General features: G+C 36.3%; 2 protein-coding genes across 2 annotated transcripts; one reads left to right on the plus strand and one right to left on the minus strand.

Moving 5' to 3' along the window:
• Positions 1–10,263: 10,263 nt before the first annotated feature.
• Positions 10,264–11,432, plus strand: LOC139996458 (uncharacterized protein C18orf63-like). Its single transcript, XM_072020830.2, has 5 exons — positions 10,264–10,514; positions 10,617–10,752; positions 10,828–11,002; positions 11,083–11,245; positions 11,330–11,432. Exons 1-5 carry the CDS (start codon positions 10,351–10,353, stop codon positions 11,430–11,432), a joined length of 741 nt encoding a protein of 246 aa, XP_071876931.1. The 5' UTR covers positions 10,264–10,350.
• A 2,008-nt stretch (positions 11,433–13,440) lies between these two features.
• Positions 13,441–25,986, minus strand: LOC139996708 (uncharacterized). The gene is made up of 2 exons (XM_072021236.1): positions 25,537–25,986; positions 13,441–13,596 (listed from the first exon to the last, which is right to left on the minus strand). Exons 1-2 carry the CDS (start codon positions 25,984–25,986, stop codon positions 13,441–13,443), a joined length of 606 nt encoding a protein of 201 aa, XP_071877337.1.
• Positions 25,987–27,980: the final 1,994 nt, after the last annotated feature.

The following is a 27,980-nucleotide window of genomic DNA, read 5'->3' on the forward strand; positions in this document are numbered from 1 at the left end:
CTATTTCCTACAAATCTTATCCCTACCATCCCACTATAAGGTACTGTGCAGAGTGCGTAAGTTGTCGACCAATCAAACGTCATTGATGCTCCGCCCCTTACGTATCGTACTGTACTGTACTGTATTATCATTGGTTGAATAAGCCAGGGCCGCTAGATACAGCGAGAGAATGTATCTCTTACTTACTTTCGGAAACGATGCCGCTTTTCAATGAATTCTTATTTGCTCCGTTTTTACTTGGCAATATTAATACGTTGTTTAAAAGTAGTTAAAAAGTAAAAACTGCTATGGAATTTCCATATCGTTATGTTTCAGATTTCTCATTTTCGTCAACATTTAATCGATACATTGCTTCATCGTTCTGGTGTCCACGGTCCTATTTCAAGGATCGAAAACAACACTTTAACTAATTGTATACCTGGGTATACGTGACTACAAAGTTTAGTGGAAGGATAATTACCGTCGTAAACAGTATTGTCTAAAATCTCAAGTAATTATTCCGTGTTTAATTTTAATAAATAACACTAGAGTATACACGGCCTCGGTATTAATCACCGCGGATTATAATAAAATTATTTTTACAAATAAGTACGCAATTTGTTTAATATGTGAAACATCTCACACAGGATTTCTGCAGGAAAATTCAACCGTTTGTAACAATTTATAAATTTATTTTGAGATAAAGTTCTCTCGCCATGCGAATAATAAGACGCTGTAGCATTATGTTGTATTATATTTTATCTATCATATCATATTATATATATATATCGCAATCATATATCGTCTTTGTCACTTTTCGCAAATATCCCTTACGTTTGGCAACAATATACAATATCGACGAAGTAAAACCATTAAAATCGACGATGCCTATGTTTTGTTACACGCAATCCTGAAATTCCTAAAATGACTGATCATTCTCATTATTGAATGTCTCTAGCAGGTGTTTATATTCGTGTTCAATGTAGCGGCGTATCTACGGTATCCCTTTGCTCTCTTTTCGCTTGTTTCTTCTTCAATTTTCTTTATTTTTCTCTAGCATTTTGCATTTTGTGCGTGTTAGGCACCAAAGTTTCTTAGGGCCACAAGTGAACGTTCTAAATTTTCCATTTTTGTTCTATCTTGCTGTACGTTTCTATTTACTAAGAAAACAGCAAGTAGAATTTCAAAAGGAAAATCTTTCTATTTATAACGGTATTATAATAACGGGTGCGTTTCTTATTGCCTTTATCTCTCTTGAGAAAATTCACCTATTATTCTAAACATTCTATGTTTGTATGGAACCTTCAATAGACTAAATGACTTTTTCTTCAATACAATCGAGTGAAAAAATATGTTTTCTAAAGGCGACGAATGAGCTGGTAATTTTATTTTCCTGCCTGTTCTGTCCGTATGTCTTGATGGAAACCTCTTTATGACTAACATGCGGCGAGCCTCTATTGTCTACTACATAGAGAAATTTCAAGACCTCTAACAAAATATTTTCATCAATTTCGAAGCGATACGAAACTTTTATACTTTTGTACTTTGAAAAAATATATATTATTATTATACTTTGAAAAGTAAAATATTCCCTATAACTCCTATTACTATTTATTAAAATTGGTTTCCTTCACAGGACTTTTCAGATCTGTGTATAGAACTATGACTACGATTACGAAACAAGTTCTTCTGCTCTTTTCTTCTCCTATCAAAATGTAACTTCCCTAATCAGAATAATAAATATATATCCATTAGAAATAGATAAGGATACATCGAATATCGTTCTCTCTCTCTCTTTTATTTTCACTGTCTCTTATTAGAATTCTGTAATCCATACCAGGGTCGGTGTGACCGTATGTCATAAATTATCCACGAAAATCCTCACGTTTTTGTTCCTTCAGATACAACAAATATTACAACATAATTGTAAAAGAAGTCGTTGCAATGAAAATACAATTGTTGAAAAATTGTAGTCTACTAGAATCAAAGCGTTTTGTCAAAAGAGCTCTTGACACTGGATACAAAAAACTTCGCTTAAAGGGAGAAAACGCAATCAGCTTTATTAATAATTAATGAGCTCCTCTAACCCGTATGTTATTGCTTTTTGGATTCCTCTAATATTTTGCTCTAATAATTAGTTTTTGGCTACTTTTGCTTGTCCTTGCTGTCAAATACTCTAGTAACCTGTAATATAGTATATAGTAATTATATATCTTCATACCTACTATTATACCTTGAGCCTTATATTTTATTAAATTGCCTTTATCTTTGATTACCATAATGTTCTGTTTTCAATATGATACTGACCTGCACCTTTTTGTTGCATATATTTTCCATCATTGTTTTACTATGCTATTCTTTGTATATACTCTAATCTTTCTTTACCGAAACTCTATTCTTCCTCTTATAAATCCTTTTCTCTCGGATATTTTTTTATTAATCTCACCTCGTTGCATTTTCCTGATTTTCTCCTCGTATTTCTCTGTCCTTTGCCCCGCATTTACTCTTATCTTTTCTCTCCTTAGCTCCTCGAATACAATGTAACGCAACGTCGATTTACATATTTAGACGCAAACATTAGTTAAGATGCGATGCATCTGTTTATCTACGATCTCGAACCGTCGGCTGCACATCGGTCAACTTCGGCAAATTTCGCCGCTTCGCGAGATAATCGATTATCTCGATAGTTTAGACCACTACGTGTTCAAAAATCTAAAATTCAGCAATGGAATAGGAAGCACGCAATGGTACACGACCCGTTGACGGTCGATCCGTTTTGTTTTTAATCACGTTGACCAGTCAAATCTTTCTATTGAAACGAATTCTTCGTTTCATTTCGTTTTCAATCACGCAAACTAGTCAAATCGTTCCTTTCAAACCAATCCTTTTCTCCAATGCTCCGCATATTTATCATTGTCATACCTGTCTTTTTCGTTGTATTTAATCGTTTCTCCACAAACTAATCGATGGAACCGATGAAAATGGGCAGCCTTTTTACGAAATTGTTTCTGGAAGTTGTTTCTTTGCATATTGTTCATAAGAAATGGACCTCAGCTGTTAACGGTCATTAATATATTTCGGCACCGCAGCCGTTGATGTTAGGAGCCGGAGAGTCAAAAGTCAAGAGTCCTTAATAGAGAGTTATAGTACACACTATTGCGTTAAGTTCACGTTGAATAATCATCGTTTTTTGTTTAATCCAGTGTAATAAATCCATCCATCAATACATTATCATACAGGATAGAAATCATTGGAAGTTCTGATTTCTAATATTTTTGAATAAAGAAATTTCTTCCGCATGGTCACAGTGCTCTACAGTTTCGTTTTTCAATACAGAGCTTCAATTCGTGTTTCCGCCGCAGGAAACATTCTTCTCCGAATTCGTTTGCGGTCATAAGTCTATTTTCATTGCAAAATGAAAACTTGTGAAATTATAAAAATGTCTTCTTCCAGAGATGCGTATCCGTTTGTTGTGTATCACCGCGTATCATCGTCGTGCATCATTGTTGCGAATCACCGCTGCATACATGCGCATCATTACTTTGATGTGACGACGAAAAAAAAAAAAAAAAAAAAAAAAATCTGCAAATGGAGCGTTCGGATCCGTTGCGTGTCTGTGTATCGTGTCGGAATTGCACATCAACTTGGATGGGCAAAAGCATCGTTGCGTACATATCAAAATGTGGTCCAAAGATACAGAACGAACTGGTCGGTCATGTGTTTATTTTATGTTGTCACAAAAGCTCGTGAAGATATAGAAGGGCGATGTAACAATGTGGTAGAGAAACAAAACAAGTTTGTTACGACAGTTCGCGGAGAGACGCGGTCGGGAGGAAAACGGGTCAGCGAGAAGCGTAAATTCCCGCTACGATTCGTATAATCGACGCCGCGAAATAATCCGTCCACTTGTTTCGATTAAGATAATAGGGGTGGTTCAATGAATTTAACACTGTGTTAACAGTGTGTTAACTGTGTTAACAGTTATTTTTAACAATAAATTAAATAATAATAGAAGCGTCACAAATTGTTTCGTGATAGATATAGTTAATGATTTACAGAAATTCGACTCGACTTTTGATATTTTTCCATATTCGTTAGACTAGCGATTTTATTCGTCAGGGCTCGCGATGTATGCAGTATGAATTTTCAAATGAGACTAACTGCCCTTGGATAAATTCCTTGTCCTCTCGGGGAGACGACCACCACCGCGCTCGGATCACACCACTGCTATATATATATATGTCGGAGATGAAAGGACAACGGGGCCACCCGTTGGAATTACTTGGAAAAACCTCAATAGCATTCACGAAATAACCCAAACACAGCCATTCGAAACTTGAGACAATGAGCTTGGACTCGAGGCGACGACCGGTCGCCGAATGTAGCCACGGCCACGGGATGAACGTTCCACCTAACAGAGATACGAAGTTACATAGCTTTCCTTTAAAGAATTGGCTGTACCGGCACTTGACAATAAAACATTCCAGCGGCCACACACAGACCCCATTCTTTGGGTAAGATGGTCGCCAGATGCCGACGCATCATTCGCAGTTTATGTTCAGATAGCCTGAGGAACCGTTACAAATCTTAGGATCTGGTTAACTAAAGTCCTTTAGATTGGCAAACAGTCTTTATTATATCAGCCCGTATATCTGTCACCTATTGCGGCAAGATACGGAAGATCTGCTTTCCTCACGTACGACGTTTCCCGCTAGGAACCCTCTCTCGAGAGCGGCTAGCATCCTTTTCTAACCGCCAACATGGAGATTAACCAATTAACAGCAACGTCTATTTCCCTCACCCTCCGAGCGGAGGCTTTCTTTGACGAATCCGATGACCTCGTGCCCTTAGGCACATCCCACCATAGTTTTCCTCTGCAGCGTCGTTGCGACGGAAAGTCATTCTTTTTCTTACAGTCGCATTAGTTAGATACCTAGTATGTTTGTACGATCAGTGAATAATCTACGTCTTAGTAGAGAGTTAATCAAGCGATCCTTGTATCACGAGGAGTAAGTCGAGTTCGACTTGGACTTTGAAGTAAAGTAGATCAGTTATCCCGTGGGCCGTGGATTCGCTATATCGACCCCACGATCGTTGTCATTATCGTTCGAGTATCGAGACCGGTAGTTTATCTTGCATTTGTGACAATAAAAGATATCATCGATTGTACACCGACGATGAGCGACCCTGGCGCAGATTCTTTACACGCCCCAAACCCAAGTGTTAACCCTAACCCGACATATATATATAGCGCAATCATATATTGTCTTTGGAACTTATATATATACATATGTCGGAGATGAGAGGACAACGGGACCCCCTGTTGGAATCACTCGGAAAAACACGAATGTTTTAGCAATTACGAAACAACCTAAACACAGTTATTCGAAATTTGAGACAAAGAGCTTGGGCTAGAGGAGACGGCCGGTCGCCGATCGTAGCCACGGACATGGGATGAACGTTCCACCTAGCAGAGACGAGGAATTGCATAGCTCGCCTTTAATGAATCGGCCGTACCGATACTTGACAATAAACACCCTAACGGCCCCGTAGTTAGCCACATAAGGGTGGTCGCCAGAGGTTGATGCATCATAAACAGTATGTTCAGGTAGTCTGAGGAGCCGCTGTAAATCTTAGGATTAAGTTAACTAATATCCCTCAGATTAGCAGGCGGCCTTTGTTCTATCAGCCCGTATACCTGTCGCCCCTTATACTCGATTGTATTGAAGAAAAAGTCATTTAGGCTATTGAAGGTTCCATACAAACATAGAATGTTTAGAATAATAGGTGAATTTTCTCAGGAGAGATAAAGGCAATAAGAAACGCACCCGTTATTATAATACCGTTATAAATAGAAAGATTTTTCTTTTGAAATTCTACTTGCTGTTTTCTTAGTAAATAGAAACGTACAGCAAGATAGAACAAAAATGGAAAATTTAGAACGTTCACTTGTGGCCCTAAGAAACTTTGGTGCCTAACACGCACAAAATGCAAAATGCTAGAGAAAAATAAAGAAAATTAAAGAAGAAACAAGCGAAAAGAGAGCAAAGGGATACCGTAGATACGCCGCTACATTGAACACGAATATAAACACCTGCTAGAGACATTCAATAATGAGAATGATCAGTCATTTTAGGAATTTCAGGATTGCGTGTAACAAAACATAGGCATCGTCGATTTTAATGGTTTTACTTCGTCGATATTGTATATTGTTGCCAAACGTAAGGGATATTTGCGAAAAGTGACAAAGACGATATATGATTGCGATATATATATATAATATGATATGATAGATAAAATATAATACAACATAATGCTACAGCGTCTTATTATTCGCATGGCGAGAGAACTTTATCTCAAAATAAATTTATAAATTGTTACAAACGGTTGAATTTTCCTGCAGAAATCCTGTGTGAGATGTTTCACATATTAAACAAATTGCGTACTTATTTGTAAAAATAATTTTATTATAATCCGCGGTGATTAATACCGAGGCCGTGTATACTCTAGTGTTATTTATTAAAATTAAACACGGAATAATTACTTGAGATTTTAGACAATACTGTTTACGACGGTAATTATCCTTCCACTAAACTTTGTAGTCACGTATACCCAGGTATACAATTAGTTAAAGTGTTGTTTTCGATCCTTGAAATAGGGCCGTGGACACCAGAACGATGAAGCAATGTATCGATTAAATGTTGACGAAAATGAGAAATCTGAAACATAACGATATGGAAATTCCATAGCAGTTTTTACTTTTTAACTACTTTTAAACAACGTATTAATATTGCCAAGTAAAAACGGAGCAAATAAGAATTCATTGAAAAGCGGCATCGTTTCCGAAAGTAAGTAAGAGATACATTCTCTCGCTGTATCTAGCGGCCCTGGCTTATTCAACCAATGATAATACAGTACAGTACAGTACGATACGTAAGGGGCGGAGCATCAATGACGTTTGATTGGTCGACAACTTACGCACTCTGCACAGTACCTTATAGTGGGATGGTAGGGATAAGATTTGTAGGAAATAGCAGCAAGGTTCAGTATTAGTCTAATAGCGGATGAGTTTGTATGGTTCGTTCGTACGATAGTGCAGTATTAGTAAATTTAAAAATACGATATTGTTGAACTGAAAATATACAAGAACAGGATATTACATCTTTGTCAAGATTCCATTTGAAGAGTTGGTGAGCTGTTGTAGCGGTACGTGAACATCTCATATTCGTAAGTTTTGTCTGTAATATATTTTTGTTTGATCAACTGTACACGTATAATATTTCTCGAAAATAAGTTAACTAAAAACGTTTTACCATTTGTAAGTCAAAATATCGTAGCGAAAGAATTTATGTAGATTGTATAGAAAAAAATCCTTTAAACGCTTCAAATATCAAATAAAATCGCTGTAATTCTTCAAAGACAATGTTTAACTTTTGCGCTAAAACACACGGAACTGAGATTACTTCGATAATATCGGCTTGTTACAATTACTAGATATTTTAATTTCTTTTTTTTCTTTTTCTTCTTTTTTAGGTTTCAATACTCTTCGAGTAACTATTTGGATAAAATGATTCCTATAATGAAATCGCGATATTTGAGGGAACAAAATTCAGAATCTTCGGAACATGAAGAATCACTGCCTACTCCTTCGACATTGTCAGATGATTCCAACCCATCGGTTGATCCAACTTCGTCGGTTGGTTCAACTTCGTCGGTTGATTCAAATTCGGCGGATGATTTAGCCGAATGTCAAGTAATTGTGGTTGATTTAACATCCTCTGCATCTTCAGCCAGGGTGGATGATTTAACATCACCGATGCCGTCGACGTCGTCAATGCCACCAACATTCCCAATACAAATGCCGCCGGATCATCCAATTCCGCCGGTTCCATCCACGTCGCGTGGCATTCAAGAAAATTATGATGATTTTCGTTTTGAAGCAGCAAGACGTGCGAGTTTTCTAAACTGGCCTGTATCTTTCATTGACCCTGTCAGTCTTGCAGCTGCAGGACTGTACTATACGGGAGAAACGGATATAGTCCGTTGTTTTGAATGTCAATTGGTGATAAGTCACTGGTCAGAGGGTCATACTCCCATGCAAATTCATCAGATGTATTCTCCAGAGTGCAAATTTGTTCGCAATGAACATTGTAATAATGTACCAATCGGAGTAGATCCTGATAAATTTCTACGGACAAAACGAAATAATAGAAATAGATCTTGGCCTTATCAAGAGCAACAACATCAAGAGTCATTTGATTTTAATGACCATCGATTTTCAATATCTGTACGAAACCCGACGGCATATGAACGTAGCCGTTTGAGACTAAAAGGAGTTAAGAAACCAATAGAAAGTACCGTTGAGGATCATGAGGGATCCGATAAGAAAATAGAAACAAACGAGATGACTCTCGTTGAGGAAATTGGTAAGTAATAAAAATAAAAACACAGATAGATCATACATTCTTTAATTTGTATGAAATTCGTATACGTATAATAAATTTTATTATATATTATATTTAAACAGTATACTGTTTATTATTTTAGCTGCTCTGGAGCGAAAAAATCAAAAGTTGAAGGATACTCGGTTGTGTAAAGTTTGCACGGAACGAGAAGCGACTATTACATTTCTACCTTGTGGACATCTGGCAACTTGCCATTACTGTTCACCAAATTTCGATCGATGTATAATTTGTCGGAAAGAAATTAAAGCTGTAGTTCGTGTAACTTTTGCTTAATACATGAACACACACACACACACACACATATATATATATATAATTATGTACATATATAAATTAGTTGATTCCTATCTCTTATATGTATATGCTTTATAATTTTTTAAAAATGACGTACACACATTAAAATGTGTGCTAGTATGTACCGTCAAATTAAATGTATATATCAGGAAATGATAAAATATTTTACTTTTAGTACTATTTCTACAGTAATTAGTAAATAGAAACATAATATTAAACTAATCAAATACATTTTTTCTGTATATTTTTTACTTTCTTTCGTATTTTAAGTGTTACTTAATTAAACATCATAGCTTACATTTTCTTTTATTATACTTAGTTATCCTGTTTTCTATTCGTTAAATAATGCCAATTAAAAGACAATTCTAATTTTTATATTAATAAAACTTCGAAGTTTTAATGCAAGGAACTTGTTAGTTAGAAGTTTATGATTGTAAAACTGAGCATTTTCAAGGTGTTTTACAACTTATTTGTTCGCTATATCGATTTCTATTTATAATTCAGTAAATAGTTTATAGTTCAGTAGATGAGAGCAGTATCATGAGACCGGCTGTTATGTTAGTAAATACTTGCGAACTTGTATAAACTATGTAATTTCCCACAAATTTCAGTACATTGGTCATCTGTACGGACCAACTGAATGATGGATAGAAGCAATATGACGTCAAAGTAATGTGTAAAAATGGTCGTAAATTAGCCAAAGTATGCTCAGTTTTACATAGTCATAACTTTTAAACCAGTAGATTCCCCGCCTTAAAACTATTTATGTAAGTACATAGTAATTAATTTATTCGTTATAGAATACGCTATGCATAGTGTTGAAATTTGAATTACGCGGCGTTTACTTCAAATGGCTTGAAGTTACGAACATACAACATAATTGAACATTACTGAACCGTTGTGTTACATATGAATCTGGCCTTATATTTAGCGATATCAATATAATTCAAAATAAAGTAATTTAAAATCGAAATTTGAAATCACGTTCACATATCTGAAATGCCAAATACATCTATATATTGGTCAAAAATTCGATGCCAGTACTATAGCAAGGAGTGAATAAGAATTCAAAGTACAGGAAATACGCTATTGGAAAACTTTAAGTTTCGTCGTTAAAAGTCACAATAAATTAAAAGGTTTTCATTCAGTCATGCAAGGTTATTAAAAAATATTTTGTTTTCTAAGGGAGAATTTCAAGCAAGTCTCTATTAAAAAAGCTATGCTTACATCTTAATATGTAGTTATCTTGAATTTTTCGCGCACTTTATTGAACAAAGCGGTTCAGTGATCCGTACCAATATATATAATATAAACTCCTCAGTAACCGCTAAATAAGATAATATGTTGGTAATAGAAAAAGAGTCGTCTTTTTACTTAACAAGATTTTAAATTTCTTTTAAATATGAAAAGTTTAGATGTCTCACATACAAGTTTAATTTTAACATAATTGAGAATAAAGCTTCTTCATAAAAATCATATTTAAAATATTACTACAACTTTTAGAATTTTAAATGTTGGCTATTCATTCGAAAATACGTTTTTGAAAAATTGTTAGTATAAATTGGATCTACAAGAACATAAAATAATTAAGAATAGCAAGCAATTATATATAATGGATGCTTGTAATCTTATGAATAAAAAAAAAGAACAGTCGGTTCTGTACGCTTTATTTCCGGAAATGAGTAACCTATGTTGTGCAATTTGCGAAACTGATTTTCTTGAAGTTCATGATCCATCGGCAAAATCACATTTTTATTGGCAAACAATGAAATGCCGGTAAGTCAAGGGCAAATTCTGCCCTTTCAAAAACTTTCTATTCCATAATACTATCATAATGATCTTAATGATCTTTATATTTTACTAACAATAAAATTTTAGATTACTTATTCATTTAATATCTGACGTTATTGCTTCGCCAGTAATGGGTACAGAAAGATATATATTTGTTATAACGCATAAACAATTTTCTGAAACTGGTAGATTGGACAAAATTTTGAGAAATTTTAAACTAGTGGTATATTCACGATACAAATCTTTATTGACTCTAAATATATTATTTCAATGATAAACTGGTTTTTATTTCTGTCAGTATCGAGGATTAAGATCAGTTACTACAGAAGTTTATAAAAGTTGTCTTAGGTATACGATACAAACTAAGATAGCTCCTTTGTGGAATAAAGTTGATGATTATTTTGTTCAAGGAAAACATTTTTATAACTTTATAGAAGGAACTAGAGCATTAAAATTAGATATACTTATAGGGGGTAATGGAAAATCTAATTTTGTTCTTTGTATAACTGATATTAAAATCATATGAAATATGTTAACATTAAAAAGTTTCTAGAAAGGAAAATGTGTTTGCAACTTCATGCAGAAATACTTAAAATTCCATATATAAAACTTGAAGACTATCTTTCACCATCTATATTATCACATTTTTTAGCAGACCCTAAAGGATACGTTGATTTATCTCGTTATAATCTTCCATTTGTACATGTGTTACCAAGGTAACTAATTTATTTCATTTAGTGGAATATATATGGAATATATATGTATATTTGGTTTAAAATAAAATTTTCTAATTTTTGTAGTACAAAAAAAGGCAAAGTATTATCTGTATCTAAAGAACTTCCAGCAAAATGTGCTTTCAAAGATTATGACCAATTACGTAGACACTGGAAAAATATGGTATAAACGACAATATCTATGTTTATTCGTCTTGCAATTTCCCTTCAAATATAATTTTTGTATATAAATATGTATAACGTTTTAGTATGGATATTATTTACCAAAGAATAAAGATGGAATTTTATTTTATGAAATTAAATTTTCAATTTCCAAATCTAAAGCTTTTACATATCCTCAAATGTGTCTAGCAAGTAGTCCATTAGAAATTATTCCAAATAGAGAAAAAGAATCTACAATTACACACTTTTTATCTGATATGCTAATGAAATTACCTGGAGTTTGTGGTAAACGGCTACAGATATCCAAAGATACTCCATTTGATAGTACGGTGAGTTACACAGAAATAAAATCTATTCTCCATTATAAACAGAAACCTTTAAGTATAAAATCAAGTAATGCATCATCAAAGGACAGAGGATTAAGTACGTATCTGAAGGAAAAGAGTAATATTATCTCACAATTAGAATTTTCCGATAAATATGTAGATGGATTGACAAAAGATGTGAATACTGCTACAGCATTAAGAACGCAATTAACTAAAATTCATCAAATTCGTAATGTACAATTTCATGAAAATGTGAGAGCAAAATTAAACAACAAGCATGTGAAAGAAGATCAAAGTGGTACTAAGATAATAATATACCTTTACAAATATACCTAAAGATTGTAATTGCTTGAATTATAAAATAAATTTCATAGGTATTCAATGTTTAAATGCTATGCAAAATTCATTTGTACATTATGTGGAAAATAATTTTATCACAGATAATGCATCAAGATACCCAAATTTTACTGTATCAAAGGAAAGAACAATTTCTACGTACTTTAAAATTCAAAAGATGAATTCTTATGCCAAGGCAAAAGTGATATCTTCTTCTACATTTTCTTTCTAAGATATATTTTATCTTTCATTGTTTATGCTTCGCTTATAAACTTTTCTATTTAAAAATAGCTACCGGAAGAAAAAGATCAAAGACAAAAACATTTGACGCTAAAGGAGAAACTATCAAAAGCTAAATCTGATAAAGGTAGCAGCTCATATTTATCAGTATACACATATTTATGTTTCTAAATTCAGTATGATTAAGTTAAAGTTGCATATAATTATTCTCTAATTTATTAAATAGGATCAAAACAATATCGCGGAGACAATGGCAAAAATAAATCAGTTGGATCAAATGAAGGATAGTGAATTGAACGATTGTCTAAATGTGCGTTCAATTCCGCATGATCCTAAAGCAAACAAAATGTGTACTTATTAATAAAGTATTATCACACATTGAGAATACAACAATTTTACAGCCATTTCGTATGTAAATGTATGTGAATGTATCTTTGTAAGCAAAAATTGAAATGTATCATATGTGTTCTTAACTGTACTAAGTTAGTATAAGAAATAATACTTAATTAATAATTTTAAATTTATACATTAAATCAGCTTTAGCTTTTATAACAAATAAAATAATAATAAATAATTAGAATTAGACATAATTAAGAAAAGGTAATAAATTCTTTTTGTGTCGCTGATATTTTTATGATCTGTTTATCACTTTTAATATAGCTTTTCTGTCAGCTTCATATTTCAATTAAATCAATTTCAATTAAATCTTCATTAGTTTTAAGTCATAAACAAATCAATCTCAAACTAAAATACATACATACATACATATATATGTATATATATATTGTTCAAGAAATATAGGCACGTATTGACCTAATCCGTAATGTTTTAGTAAAGCAAACGTTTTTGCTTCTTCTGAATTGAGAATTAATGCTCTTGGAGGTATCCTGTAACGTGATGGCGTTGGTGTACCTTCCCCAAATACATTTTTATCATTCGTAGTTGCAGGAACATTTTGTTGGCGCAATGGACTAAATTCAAGCACGTATTCAAGACTAGTATCAAGATCTTCTTTGTCTTTACGTTAATATTTAAATCTTGTGGCCCAATGGACTGTAATCTTTGCAAACGATGCAGTTAAATTGAAATATCCCAGTTATCTTGCATATGTTTCTATTGAGAATTGCTAGCAGTGATGGTAATAATCTCCTCTGTTTCTTGGATCTTAGCTTTCGCATTCTCTATCTTGTCAGAAGCTTCAACTTCAAGAGTAATAGTTTTCCCTGTTAAGGTCTCAACGAAGATCTGCATGTTGCTAGATCTGGGGGACTGTAGGAAAAGATAAAAAGATTATATTAATGTATGATATCGTGAAAAAATGTGCAGTGGTAGTAAATCCAAAAATAAACATTTTTTAAGCAATAGCTATAAATTTTTAAAATTTTTAATTTATAAAAACATCATTATAATCAGCTGAAATTTTGTTAAAAAGAAATGATGGCGTCACAGAGTATCGGTTACTTGAAAACTTATCCAATACATTTTTACATAAATATGGAAGAAACAGCTGTTATATTTAGATTCCTTGAAATAATTTATAGAACAGGGTAGATATCTGCAACACAAGTCAATTTAAATTTGTTTGATAAGCAAATATGGGTAATTCACAGTAAAGAATGTCAAATAATGTACAACATTAACAGAGAAAGTTATTATATAGAAATATTATATTATTGTTGCATAGAAAATCATTGAAAAATGTTCAGAGTAATCCTTTTATATCAATTTATAATAAACCTTTGAATTTTCCCATATACGACTCTTTCAATCGCAAGTGGTTTCCTTGGATGTTATCGTTTTTCAGATGCTGTTTAAAGCTGTTATTACATTGGTTTTGCTTTTGATATTTAACAATTAAATTAATCTGTATGAACAATTAAATTAATCTGTATGAACAATTCGAATCTCTCTATTCTTTTCTTAATCTGCAAGTACACTGTACATATAGCAAAATACGTTACATAGTAAAGTTATATAACATGTTTTGATAATAAAAATAATAAAATTAAAGCAGGCATATAACGTGTTTCCTGCGATATACTCAAAGTGGCATCAAGTAGGAAACAAATCGTGTGATGTTGTCGTGAGAGCAAAGTATTGTAAGCCTAATCAGAGTCCTGTGAGATCAATGCAAAAAATCTACAGGCTATTGTAGTATCGGGAAATACTAATAATTAATGATGATTTATTTACGAATGAATGGATTGTACAGATGTTGATTAAACAGAAAAACGATGGTTGTTTAACGTGAACTAATCGCAATAACGTATTATACTTTAGACAACTTAATAATCAATTTGCAATTCTCGTTACAACGGATCCAACGCTCTCTCTCTCGCGCGCGGACCACACTCTCCAAAACGCTAGCAACTCTATCTCGACAACGCAACTCGCAGTCTCTGACTTCTCGATTCACACTTTTTGACTTCTCCACTGACACTGACTGTGAATTTGTCTTTCTACCTTAGCATCCTTTTGTCCTTTTGTTTTAGTCTCACCACGCACGTGTCACGCTCGTGGCCAGTCACGTAGGCCTTTTTTTTTACGAAACTATTCAACTGAAGGACCGACGACACATTGATAGGCCTGTCGGCATCTCGGCTCGCGACAATGTTTATGGTTTACCCGATATCTTTTAGGCCTTTTGTCCACGATACTACACTATGTTGTTCTATTCCAATTGGAGCTTCATTGAAAGCTTGTATACTACCGTACAGAAATACCATTTTGATCTATTTGTGGTAATAATAATATGTGAATTTAACCAAAGTGTACAGATTAATGATAAATTAACAATATAATAAATAATTATTAACTTCTTAGTTAAATTGATATATAAATTATTAGTACTAAGTATTAGTTAAATTATTATATAAATTTGATATTTTAGTGCAATTTTTCATAGAAAATTCTAACGAAAGATTCAAACTCTAAAATCTTCTTTCCCCTAAAATCGTGATTTTTTAATTCATTGTTGCAGCAAATGAGCGATACATATTCTTGAAAGTTAGTGTAGTTGCATCAAAGCTGTTGAATGCCTATATCGTTCCTGGTTCCCTTGAGCGTTGTTGTTAGCCCATAGCCGTAACATAGAACACCGAACCAACTTTGTCTCCTTGGAGAGTAGAGTTGTTGTTGTCTGAGAATATAGGCGCCTTAATACCGCGCGAAATGTGCTACCGGATATATGTTCCGGCATGCCGGAAACAATAATCGCGCCGGTAAGTGCGCGTGCACAGGAGAAATCGAGCGAGTTTAACGGGATGCCTGGAAGTTTTGTGAACGAACGAAGAAACCGGGGGTCGTGTTTAACCCCTTTCCTCTGTTTTCCGATTCCAGTTTCTCGGTTGAGATTTCGACCCTTGTTAATTGCTTCGTATTTTAAAGCAAGAGTACGTTCGTGTAATCAAATACAAGAAGCGGTATATCTTGAGTAGGAATTGCTTTCTTCTTTTCAGCTTTTCCAGGTAATTTAATTCGCGCAGAATATCAGTTTAGTTTAATGATCATCTATCCTGGCGTATATTATATCAATTCATCGTATATATTCGATATTTTTTTTTTTTTTTTTGTAAAATTATGATATTTTTCAATATTGACTATCTTCTAAACATTTTTGCATTCGCTATCATATATACAAAAAAGAAATTGCCCCTTCCATTTTTAATAGAGAAAATTCAATATATTGTACGATATTTATTTGCAATGTGAATATTTTGAAAAGCAAGAGTTTATTTTAATCTTGTAGCGTTTATTTCGTCCGATTGCATGCATGGTCTATTATGCCAAATTCCGCGGCTACATTTGTCGGTGTTCGAAGAAACACAAAGCATTATTACATACTGACAAGTATTTTGTCGAATGCAACTGAATTCAAATTCGATGTGCTGTTTGAAATTTAGAATCAAAATCAATTTTCTCTTTTCCATGTTATTTTATATACAAATGTATGCTGCTTAATGAAACCGTTATACATCAACAATCTCACGAATATGTTAGTACATGTGTACCCGTTTTAGAAACTACACGGGCCAAAACACAGATATATTAATTACACATCCTACATACTATCTTCGATACATTTTTAAAACAATGACCTGAAATTAATACCGACTGTCAAACACGCTATAAATTATTTTGAATAGTCCAGTAAGTTGCGCGCAAGTCACAACTTCCTACACTTCGGCATTTTTCGGCAATAATCGTCAGTGATTCGGACATGTTCGCTATCCTTCGGCGCGGTTTTCAAGTCGCGCGACATACCAGCTCCATATAATACAAAGCTCTCGCCAAGTTCTCCGGTCGTTTCTACATTTTCCTCCTCCAGATTCCCTTGTTCCTTCGTCCCAATTCGGTAAGATGGCAAAAGGTGGCGTCGTTATATGTTCGGCTAGAGAGAATCGCGAGAAGGCTAACAGAAAGAGAAACAGAGATGTAGAAGCCACAGAGGGCTTTAACTATATCTTCGCAGCGGTGAAACGGCCGAGCCACGATATTACAACCGCAATGCGTACCGTTTCCTGCGACGCATGCGCTTCTTGCCTATGGGTGCGCATCCGGTTTAATCCTCGAATTTCCAACAGTGGTTCACAAAATATCTAGTTAGTTATCAGAAAACATTGACGAATTTTATGTGTATAGGAGACGTTTTGAAATTTCACGAAAATAACATATATTATTCCTTACTGGATACTAATATTTCATACATTTCAAGCTTCTTAGAGCTAAGAATTCGAGGGTACTACGAAAATAATTCCTGAATGTCCTGATTATTAAGAATCCAAAAGAATGTTAATTCTAAAAGTCCGTGATTCTAAAGGGGCTAATTGAAAATACAAAAGTTGTACTGCTTCACGCTTGTAGAAAATCTTATCTGCATATGGCCGTCGTATCTAGTCGAAAGCGGTGAAAGCATACGTCAAACGTACGAGTCTAACGCTTGTAGGAAATCCTACTAACAGGAAGGAAGAAGAGAAGATGGGAATAGAAGACATGCTGGTTGGAACGAAGGGAACTGAGCGCAATTGCCGATATATCGTTAGTACGAGAACCGGATGTTAAATGGGGAATTATACCAGGTGTAGAGAGAAGGTAGTGGAAGAAGGCGGAGGGCAACCAGCAGGGAGCGTGTAAACGAGCAAACGTGCGAAGATTCCGTCGATCGGTATCTCGACGCAGTGAGCTCTCTTCGAGAAAGCAAATGGTTTTCTGATGAAGGAATGTTACTCTTAGAGATGTAATTATCGGTGGTAATTTGTACTCTGTGAAAAATTCAGGTTTGTAGTTGATGCGTACCGTTTAGTAAGATATTCATGCATTTTTGAAAAATTTAACTGTACGATTATGTATAGAATGCAAAAAATATTCGAAAATGTACGAAATAGCTAAAGTATTTAATACGTGTTCCTGTATATATATAAGTACTCGTTTTTGATACTCAGAGGGTGAAACATATTTGTTTATTCATAGTAGGTGTATTTGGTCCGATCTTTATCGCCAAATATTACAATTCACGAACCTAATATGAAACATTCTTTGCCATTTTTATCATACCTTATATAGTCAGAATTAAAAAATCCTTCATTATTCCCTTCAATTTATAACATTACAGAAATCGATAAAAAAGTCGCGCCACTTGTGCAAGAGAGATTTGAAGCATCGACGTGCTCCTTGTCATCGATTGCTTCTAGCGCCTGTATCCTCGTCGTATTCGTGTCTGTGTAGAGAGTGTCGACCTTCGAAATTCACGCGCATAATCCGTAGACTGGCACTGGGCCGAGATGTTTACGCGTTCAAGAGCACGCACACGTGCTCGTAAGTGCGACGACGAGGAATCCCACGCGGAATTCGGGTCTGGCCCTGGTAATTTACAACCGGGACAATTGGTCAGGGGATGTAGCCGGCGTGCAACAGGGGATAATGTAGTTCCCGGTACGTTCTCGCGAGGACATTACATTACGAGTACGAGGAGAACGACACTACTGCTCCACGCGTAGAAATGTCCCTTGTCGCGCTCAACGTGTTGTTACATCGAGATCATTGAATTCGGCGTTCATGCTGATTACGTTGCGTGTTTTCTGTATTAATAAAATTTGTTTCTACATCTGTACTTAGATTGCAGATATTTATGCATCTATAGAAAAATTCGACTTGCAAAAAAAAAAAAAAAAAAATATCCAAAGTATAATGCTTTTTATAATATTTAGTAGACGAAACAAATCTTTTCCGATGTCTATCTATAACTTATCGGTTTGTGAAGCAAATTGCGTAATTAAAATTTTATTTATGAAAAAAAGGTAGGTTCCTAAAATTAGCTCAATCTATGTTATAATCGAGCATTATACGTATAACAATGTCCTCCTTATGCGTCTAACAACTTATAAGTACCATTACGATGGAAAAGAAGTTCGTAAGTGCGTTCACGGCAGAATTTCGAGATTCTCTCTTCTCTCAGGATTGTCCTGCTAGCTGAAGCTGAAATAAATTCCAAGACTGCGGTGGATAGCTTGCAAATTTATGGTAATACCGGATCACGAATCTCCCAAATGAATTTTATTTAAAGTTTCTTACGGGCTCGGCCGCGGCGCTGTGGTTTGTAGGAAAAACTTTCGAATTCATAAATACAATTTGAATGATTTTCATTATCCGGTATGAGATTTTCATCACGACCGAGTAGACAGGCATAATGATCGTTAGACGTTCAGGAAATCGTTGGATATGAAAATGGAAAGCTTGAAAGCTCTCGTTGAGAGATTCCTTTTTTTTCTTCTCTCTTTTTTAAGGTTGCTCAGGAATGGGATACCTTAATTGGTAAAAGGACGTTGAATCTTTTGATTTATACGGTCTAAAGAGATCAAGATTTCAAATAGCTTTTCATGAAAAGGAAACAGTGTAGACGAACAGAAATGGTTTTAGTATATTTTTTAAAATATTTCGTTAGTTTAAGAATATCCAATTTCTTAGACGATTTTATTATATCAATACCTGATTTAACGTACTTATAGTCCGTCACAATAGTCTGCTTAAAAATGCACTTTGTTACAAAATCATTTATATTTACATATCAATATATGACGTTGAATTTATTCAGCATTTTTAATTGATAATTACTATAGACATTAATATTAACGACAATCATAATTACATAAATATGAACATCAATATTAACAAGAATATTAATTGAATAAATATAAACATTAACATTACATATGTGATATTACAAGTAAATAGGCGATAAATCTATGAAATTTTATGCATAACCAATTAAGGAATCGTTACACCAGTGTGCAAACGAAATATTTAATACAGCCAAATAAAAGGATAGTTTTCATAGGCTATATATAAAATTAGCTATTGAATATAGACATTGCTTATCATATATTTTACCAGTGATCTAAATAAAATAATGATGAATAAATGAAACATAGATATCGTAATAATGTAATAGGGACTGGCGACGCAGTTTAGAGGTAAAGTTCTGCTTAAAGAGCAAGAATGTGTAACGATCTAGCCTGTTTTCAATGGTTCTGCGACGATCATTTTCGGGACAAAGAAATTCCACGGTAAGCGGCAGCAAGTGTGATAGGGTATAGAGTGGTAAGGCGGGTTAGAGTAATGAAAGGGATGAGGGGGAACAATGTGGGTTGATGGATACCAAGCTCTTTGCACAGTCATCAGGGACTGTGACTGAGCCAACCGGAATAGCATTTTCCTCCGTAACGTAAAACATTGTGAGCGTGTATCCCATCCTGGTGAAAGACGATGAATCTTAATCCTCCCATTGACACGTCGAGTTTCAGTGATTGTTTATGACGTAATCTTTCCACTGGAATTATTTCGTTTCCTCCTTTCACCCTCTATTAGACGTCGAATCACCGATTACGTCTCATATCTTTAAATAAAGTTCTACATTTTGTAAAATATAACTAGCGAAATATGATTATGTATATTATGGACTATTTATGTGAAGGTTTTCACGTGGATAATTTTCAAGTCACGCTTAAGCAATCGCATCGCTAAAACTTTTTATCAAATTTAGTTGCGAGATTTCTCTTGAGAAATATTTACTAAAAACATTGATTTCAAAGTTACTGATTGTCATATTTTAGATATTAGGTATACCTAATCTTCTCCTATAATTTTTATATCGGAAAAATATGGCAACGATATTCGCAAAACATTTGAAATATATTTCGTATTTCCAATTTCATATCTTTGAATTAAAGAATCGTGTAGACGAAACCGGGTCAAAACCGAAGAGTTGTCCTCGCGTAGTTGGTAGTTTTATGGGAACTGGTCCGATCTTGAGAGAGTATCTTGCCCCGGGGCGAAATACGCGCGGTAAAGAAGCATATGTTTCAGTACCTACATTCCGCAAGTTTTAAGTTTCGAGTGATGCTCTCGCAGATTTTCAAGAGGTCGCATACTTTTGCGCCTGCACTTTTCGTAGCGCGGTGTGTCGACGGTGAAACAACCCCGCAAGGATGAATAACGCGTGCAAACCCGATCCCGCTGGCTTGTATTCATGCTAGTCGTTCATATTTCGTCGACAACCTCCTCGAATGCTTTTTGGGTCGAGTGGTTCCCTACGTATCCAGGTATTTTCCAGCGGCCAACTTCTCCGCGTGGCGAAAGTCTTTCACCGAACCCAGAACGGGGAAAAGACCAGCGCCGCTTGAAAATCTTTTTCATGCTTCGGCTCTTGGTCGCTATGCGCACAGTTTCACCCGAAAAGCAACGATTCTGCTTCCCGCTGATTCAAAAATGTTTTGTCGCAACTCCCTCGCTGATGAATGCTTGTTATCAAGAAACTCGTGATTCTTGAGCTGCGTGAATAATGACAGAGTGACTTTTTATTTTACATTGGTTTGCTTTGCTTTTTAGTTTTGGTTTTTTCGATATAAGTTGTGATATTTTTGCGAATAGTCTAAAGAAACTTAGGAATTTGAGGGTTTCAGTTATACCACTCTAAACATTCGAAACTGAAAATTTATTAGCGAAGTTCTTGCATAAAAGCTTCGTAAAAGTCCCAAGTTAATAAAATTCGATTAAGAATAATCATTTCGTATTCTCGATATTTTGCATTCTTTAGTATTCTCCATCTCAAATATAATCAAACCTCTTCAAGCATGATTAGTTCATTTATATACATACATTCCTTATCTAAAAACATTCTTCCAAGTACTTACGATAATATCTCTTCTTCCCTCCACAAGAAGTCAAACACACGAAATATGGATTGAAACTGAAACTGAAACTCGTATTGATGTCGAAAACATACAAATCAGTCGGCAGTTGGCATAATCAAGATAGAGTAGTTCCTTTTGTCTCGTTGCGTTTCCTGCGGATAATAACGTAAACGGTGGTAAATCAAAATGATCGATGTCACATGGCGCACGCGAGGATTCCAAGGATGTGGCGAGAGGGGGGGGGGAGAATCCTCTAAAGAACATGGAAAAGGGACTCGAAGGTAGACAGACAGTGGAGGATAGCTATTACTATCAATTTGCATGCCTCCGGTCACTCGACCTGCCTTTATCGTCCTTTCATCTTGGCGATGCCAGGGGCTTATTTCCGCCCATATATTTCTTGAACCCCAATAAGAGACTCGCAACCACCTTCCTTTTCCCCCTCTTTTCTGTTCTGCCCTCCGTCATGCCACCCCTTAAGAATAACACGAAGAATTCGTCGCTCGTCGTTTCGAAATGCATATAAGTTTATAAGCTAGTGATTAGACCGAGAAACGCTTGTGCGTTTATAGGTAAACCGAAATGTGGAAAATAGCTTTTTACAATAGTACGTATATGTAAAAGTTTTATTTTCCTACGTTTCGTTTTTTAACAATTTGTACAATTTCATAATCAGCATTTTCATAGTTCTTCGTTGAACGTGATAGTCAGGTGGTTTAACCTTAACCTAACCTTCCCATAGAAATAATCTATCCCTCCCTTTCTTTTACTCTTTCCAAGACACCATCGCTCCAAAATCTCGTGCCTCCATTCTCTCGGCGATGGAATTAAACAATTACTCGGGGGCCACATTAAACGACCTCACTTTTATTCGAATAGCGCGCGCTTTGTTCACGGCCCTTCTCTTTTTCACGGTGGACAGCGGGTGTAAATAACAAAGAATAGTAGTTAAATCTCATTGGCCCGTCCACGTCGAAAAAGAACATGTTGGGATGAGTCGTATAGTCGAATGTATGTATGTGTATCGAAGCATCCACGTGGGAGCAATGCATCGGAGAGCCAAGAAGGGGTTGGCAGAGAGGGCGGTTTGCCTCTCTGATTTACACCTGGCCAGACTTCTTCTGAATATTTAACGGTGCAAGCCTGAACATCGCCCGGTGTTCCGTCGTCCCGCTGATCCGGATTAAGGGAAAGTGACAAGTTACCCAGAGCTTCGTATGCGACTTCCACTCAGCGGCTGCTGTTTCGCTTTTCATCCCTCTTTTATTCTTCTTCTCTTATGTCCCCGACTGTAGTAGTATATATATACTAACTTCGTATCTCGGTCTACTTCCTTCTTTAAAAGAGAATTTTATATGTATATTGATCTGTTATGAAATTTCAACTCGTTTCTACTAGTAATAGTATTTATTACGGATAATTTTGTTTTATATTATTTTCGGGTATTGGATTTTTACGGTTGCAGTTTAGTCAATTATAGATATTAACACTTTGACTGCTACGCCGAAACCACATGTTTCGCTCAGGACGCCACGGGAGTATTTTTATTATTCAAAACATATAATGGCAAAATAATAATAAATTGATGATATAAGACAACATTCTTCCCCAATGAACCGTTTATCTTATTGGTGGTCACGGGTGACCATCGTGGTGCCTTGCTAACAGTTGATAGCGACATATTATAATAAGGCTATATCGTCGTAAGCAAAACGTCCAGAATATATCGTTGAAATGTGTAGAAGATATTAATAAACAGTATTTGCTCATTCTATATATAATAGTAAGGTATGTGCGCACTTCTAACTTCAATTATATGATTATAAAGCAACATTTACGATTATTTTCTAAGGTGTGTTTATAATAATATTCGTAGATTACCCCTCAAAGATATGGATGCAAACACAGTGCACCGTTAGATACAAGATTTGTTCTCATTCTTTTTTTTATTGATGTTCTAATAAAAATGTTTAATTGCTCAATGGGGCACCTTTTGTTTCAAAGTATCTTCTATTTATCGGTTATATTCAAAATGCCCTAACTGTCAATTTTCATACAATTTTTACAATTGTAAGAAGTTCAAGCGGTCCGGTCACCAATGACCACCGTGGCGTCACAGGAGAAACCGTGGCCGGTCATATATGACCAACGTGGCAGTCAAAGTGTTAATATTATGGTCTACATCAAATAAAACTTGAAATCCACCTAGTTTTTTCGGTATATAAGTATAAATATAAAGTAATTTCCTTGTTATTCAATGTACTGTTATTCGATCGTATTCGCGGGGAGACGCGTTTGCAGTATAGCGCGTCAACTACAGTCGTAATTTCTCGTTTTGATTCGATAATCGACGTCACGAATGAGCCGATCGTTGATTTCGGTTTCGATTAAGATAATAGAGGTGGTTTGAATGATATTCACAACGAGATAACAATTAAAATATTGCTTAACACTAAGTTATCAATTAAAATATCACTATTTCTCTCCAACAATCTTTCAAGAATTTAATGTCTACGAATGTTATGTGTAATAGATGTAGAAGGTGTTTTTAGCGAAGCGTTATTTGGCGATGATGTTATCGGGAAGGAAAACTAGTGATGGGTGGTCGCCGCCCCCCACCAAAGGTTATTCGCCCGTGCAAGCGACCTTCGAGTATCTCTTATACCATATTTCACCGTAATGAGCAATAACTCTAAGGAGTGTCCCAATTTTCAGTATGTATTGTATAAATTAAGGGCCTCGACAGTAAGAAAAATCTCTAAATCTTACGTAATTAACGCTAAACCTACCGACACTCCGTGTACACCTACTCCTACCGTGTGCGGTCAAAATGATCGGTGATTAAAGAAGTAGTAGTTTTTATGACTTAACTTAGATAATGGTTAATCTATAACTAAATGTATATAAAATGATGAACTTTTCTTAAATTTCGTCCAAATTTACTTTTGTTTAATTCCAATTATAGGCTTAAATAGAATTACACTTTTATTTCTATAGAGATGTGAGGTGAATAAGTCGTGATAGTTGTATTTGCTGGTGTGGATGTCGCTGCTAGGGTACTGCTGCTTTTTTCTTCTCATTTCAGATGCTGCGTAAGAAAAATGGGACTCCGGTGCCGGGATTTGAAACCCGAGTCCCGAACGTTCGTAACCTAAAGCGCTAACCACTTTTCTTTTATTTTTTTTATCCTGGGGAAATCCTCATGGACGCCTGGCCGCCCTCTGGAGGGCGGCGGGTAGTGTCGGACTCTTACCGACTAAAACCCCACGGTGGTTTTTACGACGCTTGTCAGGAGTATCCCGGTTCCTTTCTTTAGATTTGCTACCGCAACACTCCTTCGTCGTCGTCTCCCTTTGTTGTTGTGGTAAGCATCCTGGTTGAGTTTGGCAGCAAGGTGTGGGGACCCCCCCCCCTAGTGCCGCATTCCCTGGGCCGTCGTGCGAGTCTGAGGGGGGGCCCAGACCCCCCTCAGTCTGACGGCTCCTTCACCGCGCTCTTCTATGACGGCGGTAGTGGCGGTGCCGCGGTCTCGCGGTGTCGTATCGGTTCTCTTCGGCGAACCACTCTGACGGGGTCGCCTCTCTTCTCTCTGTCTTTCTCCGCCCGTTCCTTCGCTAGAATTACTTGCTCGCAGTAGTTGCGGATGGCGGCTAACTCCTGTTGGCCCCTCGTCATGGCCTCTATGACCGCTTCAGGGGCTAGCCTATCGCCGATGGTGAGGCGTAGTACGCGGCGCAGTTCTTCCCACGCTGAGCAGCGCTCCAGTGTGTGATGTGCCGTGTCTTCCTCCTCTTGGCAGTGGTGACAGATGGACGTCACCTCCCTTTGAATTTTTTAGCAGGTACTCCCCGAACACGCTGTGACCGGTGAGTACTTGCGTCGTCTTGAATGTGAGTGGGACTCTTCCGCGGTCTCTCTAGGCCTCCCAGTTGGGGAGGATGGCGCGAACGGCTCGGTGCGGCCGCGTGGTGTCTTCCTCCAGCAATTGGGAGCGCCACCTTTCCCATATCCTTCGATTTGCCTCCCTCCGGACTTCTTGGACCGGCCGGTCACAGTTGGTGGGCTGCGTTCCCCCGTCACTCGTGCCCAGATCCCTCAGGTGGTCGTACACCTGTTGGAATGCGAGGGCTTGCAGTTCGAACGGAGGTGACGCAGCTAGCACTGATGCCGACGCATGGGATATCGTTCTATATCCCCTCGCTATGCGGATAGCGGTCGTCCTGTGTAGTCTCCGCAGCAAGGTCAGGCTGCGGCGGTTGGCCATTAGATCTCCGGCCCATATGGGAGCCTCGTAGAGGACCCGCGATCGGATCACTCCCTCATATAGGCGGCGCACTCCGGTTCTCGCTTCTCCGATGTTCGGCAGTAAACCGTACAGGACGTTGGCTGCTGCCGTCACTTTCGGGACCAGCAGATTGAAATGTGGACCGAACGTCCATCCGCTGTCAATGGTGAGATCCAGATACCTCATCTGGGATATCACCGGTACTTCCTCTCCGTCAATGTCCACGCAGAGTTCAGGAGGGGGGGGGGACTCCTCTAGTGCGATGGTCGAAGAACCCCAGTGCCTCTGACTTGGTCGGCGACACGTTCAGGCCTAGTCTCCGAATGGCGCGCACTGTGCACGCCACGGCCGTCTCCGCGAGCCTCTGTGTCTCGTACCACCCGCGATCCCCGGCCAAGACCAAGGTGTCGTCTCCATAGCACACCATGTCCGTGCCCGCAAGGCGCTAACCACAGCGCTGTCGCCGTCCGATACTAGTTGGTGTCTTTCGGTGGTATTTTGCTGTCGAGTGCCGCCACAGATATATCTCCACTGCATTTTTTACATATTATCTTATTATCAACTGTACATTTGCCGTATAAATATTTCCCGCATCTTAAACAAATTTTCGTAATTTTGTAACCTTTCCAACTTTTTACATTTTTTTTAATTTGCGTTTATTTTACAATCAATTCTCGTTACAGAAATTTTTTACTTGACAAGTTTTTTGTAATAATGAATTTCAACTTGTTGATGGTTTTATTGCATGGTTTTTTTCCTGCGATTCTTTATATAAAAGTAATGTATGCACCAGATTTATAACAATTTTGTGAATTCTTTGTAAATTGGCCCCATACTGTTGATACCATTGCAAATTTATTGGTTCGTAAACATTGGCTTCTTTCCCTCTTCTTATCAAATCGTATAAACCTCATAATTTCAGCAAAGTCATTATTATTCATTCAGTCATTATTACTAATATATATATAGATATTTGGCATTTGCGCTCGGATTCTCGACATCTGACCCTGGATTCACTCCATTTAACCACAGATTCTCGTCATTTATCAAAGAATTCTTGCCATTCTTCAAGGAATGCTCGTTATTTATACAAAAATGCGTTTGATTTATTAATGAATTCTCGCCATATAAATACGAATTCCCGAGATTTGTCCCTCACATAAGATAAAATGCCGTCTTTACTTGTTCTTCCATTATATGCCGTTTAGCATATCCCTCAAAATATTATGAACTGATGTCCTACCTGGTTTGGGACTTGCATCTATTTCTTTCTAAACTGTTTCCTCGGGCCCAGTCTTACTCTCTGCTGTCAACGATCATTTCTTTCCTTTTTCCCTTACGTAAACGCTTATTTATAATATTCAACTCTGATTCGGTTGAAATTTCTTGTTCATCGCACACTGAACTATCTTCTTCTATATCCGTTATTGTCTTTTTATAATATTTTTTTGAAAAGTCTTGGCATTTCTAGAGTAAATATTTATTACAGAATAGTACCATGTACGGAATACAAAATTATTGTCAAATTTGACTTTATTTTTCCTGTTATAACAACATTACACAAAACACTCTGCGTGAGATGCTTTCTGTCTGAGTTTTAGAGATAATAAGTTTAGATGGCGTCCAATTGACTAACAAACTGAGATGTATTCTAGTCGAATGGACAATAGCAAGTAAGAATATAGTCTGTGTTGACGATATTTATACGAAAACATTGATGAGTATTGTCCGTTCTCCACCAACGGTTACTCGAGTGTGGAGTTGGGAAAGCTTTTTCCGTGTTATATCGAAATGAGCAATAACCCTAAGAAACTCCTCCACTGTTAAACTGTTTGTAAAAATGGACTGTAAAAAATGCTAAATTTTGTAGCGGCTCCTTAGGATTTTTATCAGTCTGAGTTGATAGGTCTTGATAGCTGGTGGCTATCTTGATCGAGGGATGGATTATGTTTTAGGACAAGATTACGGCTATACCAGCTGCTATTATTTGTTATTACTGATTTTGTTTGACATTTGACCTTGAGATAGCCTTTTCTTTATACTGATTGCATTTATTTTAAGAATAACTAAAATATTTTGTCGGCGGTCAAAATAACCGCTCACGGTAGGCAAGGCAGAGTACAAATTTTTCTCATAAAATAAAAGAGCAAACTAAATGTAAATTCCGAAAGATATATTGT

This window comes from Bombus fervidus, chromosome 18, assembly GCF_041682495.2.
Source record: "Bombus fervidus isolate BK054 chromosome 18, iyBomFerv1, whole genome shotgun sequence".
Classification (NCBI taxonomy): Eukaryota; Metazoa; Arthropoda; class Insecta; order Hymenoptera; family Apidae; genus Bombus; species Bombus fervidus.

What these genes read in the sequence shown, in the direction of transcription:
- LOC139996708 (XM_072021236.1), bottom strand. Translation starts at nt 25,986, where the DNA reads ATGAGGTATCTGGATCTCACCATTGACAGCGGATGGACGTTCGGTCCA. An exon ending in TCCAAGAAGTCCGGAGGGAG is followed by an intron (nt 13,597 to 25,536) that starts GCAAATCGAAGG and finishes CTTTTCCTACAG; the next exon opens with TCCCCCAGATCTAGCAACAT.
- LOC139996458 (XM_072020830.2), top strand. Translation starts at nt 10,351, where the DNA reads ATGGATGCTTGTAATCTTATGAATAAAAAAAAAGAACAGTCGGTTCTG. An exon ending in TGAGAAATTTTAAACTAGTG is followed by an intron (nt 10,753 to 10,827) that starts GTATATTCACGA and finishes TATTTCTGTCAG; the next exon opens with TATCGAGGATTAAGATCAGT. An exon ending in TTTGTACATGTGTTACCAAG is followed by an intron (nt 11,246 to 11,329) that starts GTAACTAATTTA and finishes TAATTTTTGTAG; the next exon opens with TACAAAAAAAGGCAAAGTAT.